Source organism: Nasonia vitripennis, assembly GCF_009193385.2.
Source record: "Nasonia vitripennis strain AsymCx chromosome 2 unlocalized genomic scaffold, Nvit_psr_1.1 chr2_random0011, whole genome shotgun sequence".
Classification (NCBI taxonomy): domain Eukaryota; kingdom Metazoa; phylum Arthropoda; class Insecta; order Hymenoptera; family Pteromalidae; genus Nasonia; species Nasonia vitripennis.
In genome coordinates this window covers 190651-199663 of record NW_022279618.1, presented here as the reverse complement: position 1 = coordinate 199663, position 9013 = coordinate 190651, and the positions used below count along the sequence as shown (strand labels likewise).

The 9013-nt window shown below is 34.9% G+C and overlaps 2 protein-coding genes and 1 long non-coding RNA gene across 3 annotated transcripts; all 3 read left to right on the top strand.

The window, feature by feature from the left end:
• Window positions 1-1615, top strand: LOC116416599. Its single transcript, XM_031925539.2, has 2 exons — window positions 1-206; window positions 1220-1615. Exons 1-2 carry the CDS (start codon window positions 146-148, stop codon window positions 1519-1521), a joined length of 363 nt encoding a protein of 120 aa, XP_031781399.1. The 5' UTR covers window positions 1-145; the 3' UTR covers window positions 1522-1615.
• A 718-nt stretch (window positions 1616-2333) lies between these two features.
• On the top strand, window positions 2334-6447 carry LOC116416601. The gene is made up of 2 exons (XM_031925541.1): window positions 2334-4653; window positions 5619-6447. Exon 1 carries the CDS (start codon window positions 2481-2483, stop codon window positions 3996-3998), a length of 1518 nt encoding a protein of 505 aa, XP_031781401.1. The 5' UTR covers window positions 2334-2480; the 3' UTR covers window positions 3999-4653; window positions 5619-6447.
• Window positions 6448-6873: 426 nt separating this feature from the next.
• LOC116416595 lies at window positions 6874-8771 on the top strand. Its single transcript, XR_004226950.1, has 3 exons — window positions 6874-7761; window positions 8415-8520; window positions 8592-8771. It is a non-coding gene; the product is annotated as an uncharacterized LOC116416595 (long non-coding RNA).
• Window positions 8772-9013: the final 242 nt, after the last annotated feature.

The following is a 9013-nucleotide window of genomic DNA, read 5'->3' as shown; positions in this document are numbered from 1 at the left end:
CTGAACAAATATGAGGAAATACTCAATCATTGAAGACGAAAATTTCGAACTAAGAGTGGTGCCATCAAAATGGCTGTCTGCTGACAAAAAAAGCTATCATTTCCACCGTACAAAGACTCAGGGAAATTTCAAAGAGCAGTAATTAATGATAGACGTTGGAGACGATTGGGCAGATGTCGAAATCACCCGCTTCATAAAATCGAAAGGTATAATTGTAGTCGTTTGAATGTACAAATATAACGGCTGATTTTTCCGAATTTTTCATAAATATTAGGTGTAAAAATTAATTCGCTGCCTTTTTGCAAAATTGAAATTAATCAAAATTTTTGCGAAACGATAAAAATGCGAAGATAAGGTGCCAAATATATTCCTTATCAGTTCCGTCCATGCTTACTAATATTTTTGAAAGGTTATATTGTCTAGATACTAAAAAAAATATTTTAAATTCTCTTTTTGCTATAAACGGAATTTAATCATACTCCGTAAACGCGTCATTAAACATATGATTTTTCACATCAAAAAGTACGTGAACAATCGCATGATCAATCGAAACTAATCACTTACAATAATTTTTTTAAATTAATAACATTATTAAAAACGCAAAATTTAAAAGTATGCTGCCCTATTTATGTGTTACCATTGAATTTAAAATTTTGAACGAAATATTGATGAAAGATGCCATGAATATTACAATAAATATTCCGGTGGAAAGTTTTAGAAATAATTCTAAGCAATATTCAGCGAAATATGTGTGAAAACTTTCATGAATAATTCAAGAAATGTAAAGAAAAACCATTTTATAATATTCCAAGAAATATTAATAGAAGAATCCATAAATATTTCAGTAAACCTTCCAGTGAAAGATTTTAAAAATAGTTTTATGCAATATTTTGCAGAATATGTTTGGAAACTTCCATTAATAATCTGAGAAATATTCCAAAAACTTATTTGGAATATTTCAATGGAATATTTTAGAAAGATTCCTAAAATATTCCATGATATTTGTTTAAATTTTGTCTTTCACGAAATATTACTAAAATATTTCTGAAAGATTCCACTTGAATGTACCACTGGAATATTTTGGAAAATTCCACTGCAATCTTTTATGCTATGTAGGAGGGCATCCTACTTCTGAATTTGGCGTCTTTAATAATTTTATTTAATAAAAATATTATTGCAAGTAAATTACAATTGTATCATAAAATATCGTTTTTTTTAGATGATTACAAGGAGTGTGTAGAAGCAATAAAGAGAAATACTACTGAATTGCCAAGTGACCCTGAAAAACTTAAATCCTCGCGGTCTATTAGAGCAAAACGTAAGACCGTACATGATGAAACTAATGAAAGTACACCAGCAAAAAAACCTAAGGGTAAAGCAAATGTTTCGAGGCCGATACAAGAATTTTTTGATGCTCATGATGAAACATCGTCGGGAGAAGAAAGCACTACTATGAAAAAAAGCAACCGAAATAAGGGCTCCGATGATGAGATTGATAATTCATCTGCTGCTAGTTCTTAGGGAGATGATGAAGTTGATTCGTTAGCGTTGATAGAAGTTCCAGAAACTCTTGGAATTGACATAGTTAACGTTGAAACTTGTCTGACGTCAGAAGGTATAGTTTTCTTTCATTTTAAATGCACGTATTTTGTCACCTGAATATCTATATTAAACTAACTGCAGTGCAAATTGATATTACAACAACTTTAGCTCGTTTTTATACCTTAACTCTCATCTGACAGTTTTTTAAATTTATAAATACAATTAATAATCTTTTCCATACGTTTTTATTTTGGAAAATAATCTGTCGGTCAACGCGAAACGCATCATTTTTCTGACAACTTTTTGTCATTAAATTGTTCATTTTTATTGTAATTTGTTTTTATTATTTGTTATAATCTGATTGGTTACTTTTTACACCTAAATACTTTACACTAAAATACCCTACATAAAGTTATTTTCCTACACTAACAAACTCTATCCTGTTGAAAATAATAACGTCATTAAATGACGTTAAATGACGTCATTATATTACGTCATTTGACGCTACAAATTGGAACCTTTTATGACGTCATTATTTTCAACAGGTTATACTTCTAAATACTTATACTCTTAAATACTTCAAAATTGATAAAATGGTTGCCTATATAGCTACTACCATCCGGATGGTAGTACGGAAAATGGGGGCTAATGGCCAAGAAATTAATAATTTTTAATTATTTTATTAAACAAAAAATATTTAAAAAAACATTATTTCTTTGGCGTTAGCCCCCATTTTCCATACTACCATCCGGATGGTAGCACCTATTTAGGCAACCATTTTATCAATTTTGAAGTATTTAAGAGTATAAGTATTTAGAAGTACAACCTGTTGAAAATAATGACGTCATAAAAGGTTCCAATTTGTAGCGTCAAATGACGTAATATAATGACGTCATTTAACGTCATTTAATGACGTCAGTCAATGATGTAGTGTCAAGATGGCGGGAGAGAAAGGTCCTCCCGACAAAGGCTCCAAGAGTTTCCTAAAATGTCATGACCAAAATGAAGTATCTACAGTCATTTGCATAATATGTGATAGTGCTTTCCATCAGAGTTGTGCCAGACAAAAAAAATTAAAATTCATCAGTGAGAGACTAATTATCTGCCAAGATCATCCGAATCTAACCTCAAAAGTAGATGAGAATGTACTCAGTGAGTCAGCAAGGTCGCTGATTGCAACCGTCAAACTAAAACAATCTGAAGAGATTAGGAAAGAAGTCAGAAAGGAAATTCTGGAAGATTTATCAAACAAATCTGTTGAACTAAACTCCACATTTAGAGATTTTGAGGCGGAATGCGACCACGTTCACAAAGAGAATGAACTCTTGCGTCAACTAAACAAAGAACTGGATGAGAAAAATGCAATGCTGCGTGATTTGCTTAGTCAATCTACTACTAAACAGGTGAATATTCAAGAGAGTATCAAGACTTATGCGGAGATAACCGGTAGCTCCAAACAACTACCTAAGCGTATACCGAAAATCATTATTAAACCAGAAGGTGAAACCTCGAAAAGTGTGATAAAGAACAACATCACAAAGTGTCTGTTCAACGAGAAAAGCATTCAAACGAATGATGTTTACTGCTTGAAGAATAGTAATCAAATCATGGTCAAATGCCTAGATGAGGCTAGTGTTATCAAAACTGAAAGTTTACTGAAAGCAAATTTTGAAGACATTTGTGAGGTCAAGCTGGAACAACTAAACAATCCTAAAATCAAAATTGTTGGTATAGCTAATGTATCTAATATGGACATGAAAGGAATCGAGGACGACATTAATACCAGAAACTTTGCCAACTTTGAAACCAAAGCTAGACTACTGTACATGTACTCCAACAGCAAAACTAACCTCACTAGTGTTCTAGTTGAAGTCACTCCTGACATTTATAGATCTATACGAGATAGAAATAATAAAATCTTTGTGGGATGGCAAAGTTGCAGAGTTTATGACCTGATAAACATTAAACCTTGCATGAAATGTGCTAGATTCGGTCACAATACAGCTAAATGCATGAATGAAACCACCTGTCTCAGATGCTCACAAGCACACAAAACCACAAGCTGTAAAAACCCAGCTCTGGCATGTCCGAACTGCTATTACATCAATCGCAAATATGCAACAGATCTCAACATCAATCATGATGCTATGGACTCAAATCAATGTCACATTTTTAAAAACAAAATAAAAAAATACATTGATTCAACTGATTATCCTGTCAAACCTAGGTTACCGACAGTCAAACCTATGCCGATATATTACCAAGAGGAGGCAATCGAGAATGTTTATGAAGAAAGTGATGGTATGAGTGACACTGATCGCTCAATACGTGCGTCTTGGGTAACAGTCAAACAAGAAGTCCCGCGCCGCGCCGACCGCTTCGGCGATGCGCGCTCTCTCCGCTTCGGCCCGGCCAATCAGCGCGCGCGACTCGGCCAGTCCCCACGACCGCGCTGAACTCGCGCCCCGACTAGCCTGGAATTGGGCTAGTGGCCGTCGATACGACCCCTTCCTCAAACGGCTCGATTCCCCGCTTACGCTCTCCCCTACGTTGCTCGGCACACGTACCCGCACACTCTCGCTACAGATTTCCGCGAATTCTCCGGACGCAGCCGGAGTTACAAGTGTTCCGCGAACTCTCTCACACTCTTCTTCTCCTCAAAATCCGCTGCTTCCCTGAAGCCTTGTCGTCGCTCCTTGTCCACCGGCTTCCTAGATTTCTCGCACCACACTCGCACGAGAAAAACAAGAAAACACACACGTTAGCTCAAATCGCGCACATGACACAGAGCCCGCCGAAGGACACGGCTCACGACGAGTCGCCTCGTCGCAATTTTAAATGTATTTATGATATAACTTTATTTTGATAGATATGCTTCAAAATGTATCTAAAAAATTAGGAGAAGTTTTAACAAAACAAACCAATCTTGAAACTAGACTAAGCACAATCGAAGAGCTCTTGAGATCAGGTGGCAGAAGTGCTGCTTCTAGTACTGCTGGACAAGCGTTATTAAAAAATATGGCGAAGTATTTTCCTGTGGATGGTATTGATAACAAATTGGAAACGGTCGAATCAATGTTACGAAAGGATAAACGTTTTTTTAACGCTGCTGTAAGTTTATTATTTAATATATTTTTGATTGTTATAATGACAGAGTGTAAGAGAAATTGGCTGCGTTCAACGTCATGTAATTTATTTTTCCATTTAAAGAATGCATGATATCACTTTATTTTCCTACTTTTTACACAGACAAATAATCACATACTTCACGCACTATGATCAAAACTTTACCCTTATAACAGTAAGGGGAAAAAATTAGGAGATAGCAGAAAATACTCGAAATTTAACATACATTTTTTTCACGCTCGACCCTGATAACAATAATGTTATAAGATAAGTTTATAAGCACCACACAAATACAGAAAAAAATTCTGATATCAACGAGTACAAGACGTAAAATTTAGCAGACTCTTATGATCGCACATCAATCACCCAAATGTTTCTCTAAAATATTGTATGAAATTTTTATTAAATATTTCATGGCAACTTTTTCAAATATTATAAATTTTAGTGATAGTACCGAAAGGTTTCAAAAATTGTTCGTACAGAAACCTTCATTAATTTTATTATTAGTATTTCGCTAAACTTTTAACTTACAAAATTATAAAACATTTTTCATCACACCGCGCATAAAGTTCGTACTTTATCCCTGCCGAGTCGGCACTAAAGTGCTGCGTGTACGCCCTACCCCCATTCTAGTCCCCCAGCGCGTGACGCAGCCCTTTTTCCCTTTTCGGCGGGGATCGAGTACCAACTTTATTGAAGGCACCACGGGAGTAAGAAAAGCAACTACGCACTGCCTAATGCCACCATCGCTTGGCTCGGGCGATAACAACACTAAGTGCGTACTTTGCCTACTTTACTCCCTAGGTGCATAATGTACTATATATTCATTTTTTTTCAGTTTTTCATTATCCCTGCTATTTCCATGATGTGAAAGTTATGCTTGATTGAATGCATGATTGTTTAAATTAATAAGTAGTAAAATATAATTTTTGTTATGTTTTCGATTTAAGGTTGTAGCGAGATCTGCTATATATCGACCATTGAGACGTTGCGTTCATGCATCTTTGGCTGATGGCGACTACTTTCTGATTCCTGATGATTTTGCAGCACAATCATATAATTTTTTTATTTTACTTCAATAAGGTATAATAACTTAAGCTGTAAAGGTGGGAGATATACGATGTTGACACTCATTGATTTAGCTAACATCTACAAAAATATGGAAGAAATATTTTTTTTCGTAGAATGGATGCTACGTGTCAACTTTTTACTTCACTAAATTAGTACATTATGGTACAACTGTCGTATGTGGTATTTTCTGGTAGGGCGAGTTAAGCACGCTCGCTGCGCTCGGGCGCTTACGTCGTGCCAGCAAATATCACATACGACACGAGTATCGTACAATATTTTATACCATCGCCTTCTTTAAATCCGCTAAGACACGCTTTTCCGTACCGTTACAGTTCTTTATGGCACCGTGAGGTTAGCATCCGAGAGTAGCGAGGGTGATAAGCACGGTGCCAGGAATTACTACTTACAACACGGAAAAAGCGTATCTTAAATGCGGATTTGAGTTACGCCGTGCTATAATAGTACATTACAATACAAATGTCGTACGTGGCACTCTCTAGCACGGTGAGTTAAGCGCCCAGCGCAGTGAGGGCGCTTTACTCGCCGTGCTAGACAATGTCACACAACACGCGTATCGTACAATATTTTATGATTTTGAATAATATATATTTTATAGCATCGCCTGCCTTAAATCCGCCAAGACACGCTTTTCCGTGTCATATTAGTATATTGTGTACCAAGGGCGTAAAGTGGGCTTTTTTAGGCCGAGTATGGATTTTGCAGTACGAGTCAAGGCGAGTTAGCCCGAGCCGAAGACGAGGGCGTTTACGAGCCGCAGACGACTACTGCAAAATCCACGAGGCCAAAAAGCCCACTTAGCCCTTGGTGCACACCATATTTTATGTAACGCGCGGACGTATTTTCGCGTTTTTCGTACGTGTTAAGAGGGACTATGTGACTATTTTTTGACACGGCAACCGTGCTCTTGTCTTGTTCAAACATTATATAAAATAAATAATTAATGCAAATTTATCAAAATCAACTTTTTTTTTAAAATTACAAAAAAAATGTTGCGGGAAATAAAGACTTTTTAGCGGGCAATAAAGGCCATTATTGCCCGCTAAAATAACTTTTTTGCTCGCCGATCAAAAAAGAGTCACTTTAGTCCCTATTAATACGTACGAAAAACGCGAAAATCGTTTGCGTGTTACATAAAAACAGTTGTTTCTGGCACCGTAAGGTTAGCACTGTCACGATGCCACAAAGGACTACTTACGATACGGGAAAACGTGTCTTAAATGCGGATTGAAGTCACGCTGTGCTATAATATAATTTTTGCACAGCAGGCGTAAAACCTTACACCCTTGCGTGATCAGCACTCACGGGTGTAAAATTTTACACTTCTGTAACAAAAATTGCTATTTTGTAACACACACGCATGATTTTTGTGTTCCCTAAAAATATGGACAAAAGTAGTAATTAGCTATACCGGCAGACGATAAAAGTAGTAAAATAAAAGTATTCATAACAAGTGATCAAACTCGAAAGCGGTAATTGAAATATTTTTCTAACAGCGTGCGAAAAATATACATACATATCTAATTTTTTGAGAAACAAACGAAAATTTGTATTATGAGTTACAGAAAACATGGTGTGTGTGCATGCCCCTAGGCTCGGCGTTCGCTTCGAAAACAAACTCTGCTAGCCCCTTAACTTCCCTAACAGTTATAGCGTTTTCGAAGCGGATGCCAAGTTATGGAAGCATTCTTCTCAGATATCGATATCGCGTATGCATGCTATTACAATATAAATTAAACTAAAGCATTACTGACTACCCAGTCCTTGTTATCTAATCTATTTCTTATTAATCTTGTATCATAATTGATCTCAAATAAAAAAAAGAAATTTTTGAATTATAGGTGACATTTATTCAAAGTAAGGGTGGTTCTACTTTCCATGACATGGTCTACAATGTCCTTCATGGTGCCGTCATGTCTGATAAAGTTGCCTGCAAATACAGCTTCTACGGACAGCAAAAGAAGGAAGCGTTCAAGGACCTTACTTTATGCAGCTGCATATTTAGTAAGTCATTTGAATACAATTTTTAACCTACTAGTGACATTTTGCGCGCTTCGCGCGAGCAACTGCTTTTATTTGTCTGCTTTTTGGACATGTCTTAAATTTTGAGGTTATAATTTCTCAATTTAGAAATATTGTTTCAATTAATATCAAATTAAAATGTATTAATTAATGTATTAATTGTTTTATTATTTATTCAATTTGCTTTTATATCATAAATAACTTTGTAAAAATTAAATCTATATTAATTCGTAAATACTTTCTAGATTTTGTATTTTCGCGCCCTTTTAAAAGAAGCCAATCAAATCTCGTTTTAGTCGGCTTCATTTTTCTCGTATCTCTTTTTTAAGAAGGGATTTTAAAGTCAGTTAATAAAATAACAGCTATCATACTACGAACGTTTATTTCAATCTCTTAATGACTCATAAAATATTTAATTTTCTACTCTAAAAAAGAAATGATAATTTTTAAAATTTTTCATTGCTCGTAGTAACGATTTAATTCTCGATTTTTCATTGATTGTTCATTTTTGCGCGAAATTTCTACGTACACATAAATTCCTAACGTTAAAAATAAAAAATCTAATATATTATGCTTTGATAATACAAATTTTTGACAAACATATAGGTATTTAAATAAATGTTGTAATTGTTTAGTTGCAGTTTAAGGGGAATTCCCGACGACTGGGACAGATGACGAAATAGAGAAAAGCATTAAGATGCGTTTGGACACGGCTACTACACGGGTTAAACGTTCGGAAACGTAAGTGCTATGTATAAAGATCTCAGAAGAGCATACGTGATTTGATAATAATATTATAATGTATATTTCAGTGCCGGACAAATACGATCAAAGTCGTTCATGCCGGTGTTACCTGAGTTTGATGAAGAGGGGCAGGAAAGTGATAAGGAGTAGATACAATTATTATTAAAAGAAAAAAATTATTCAAAATATTATTGAAAAACTGTAATAATCATAAGTTAAATAAATAGAATATGTGTATTTTCATAAAACAATTTTTTCCATTCTCATCTCCGTCAAAAACATATAGCTCTAAGAAAAAGCTATAAATATAGTATAAATATAATATAGCTAAAAAATTCAAACCAATACAGCTGGAATCCAGATAAAAATAGCTGGATTTATAACTATATTTATAGCTATTTTTTTAAAGCTATATGTTTTTGACGCAGATTCCATAATCATTTCCTGAAATATTCCAAATTTATTCCACCAAAAATATTCCATGCATATA

Coding starts and splice junctions, on each gene's coding strand:
- LOC116416599 (XM_031925539.2), top strand. CDS start 146: ATGATAGACGTTGGAGACGATTGGGCAGATGTCGAAATCACCCGCTTC. Junction 207..1,219: donor CCGCTTCATAAAATCGAAAG/GTATAATTGTAG, acceptor CGTTTTTTTTAG/ATGATTACAAGGAGTGTGTA.
- LOC116416601 (XM_031925541.1), top strand. CDS start 2,481: ATGGCGGGAGAGAAAGGTCCTCCCGACAAAGGCTCCAAGAGTTTCCTA.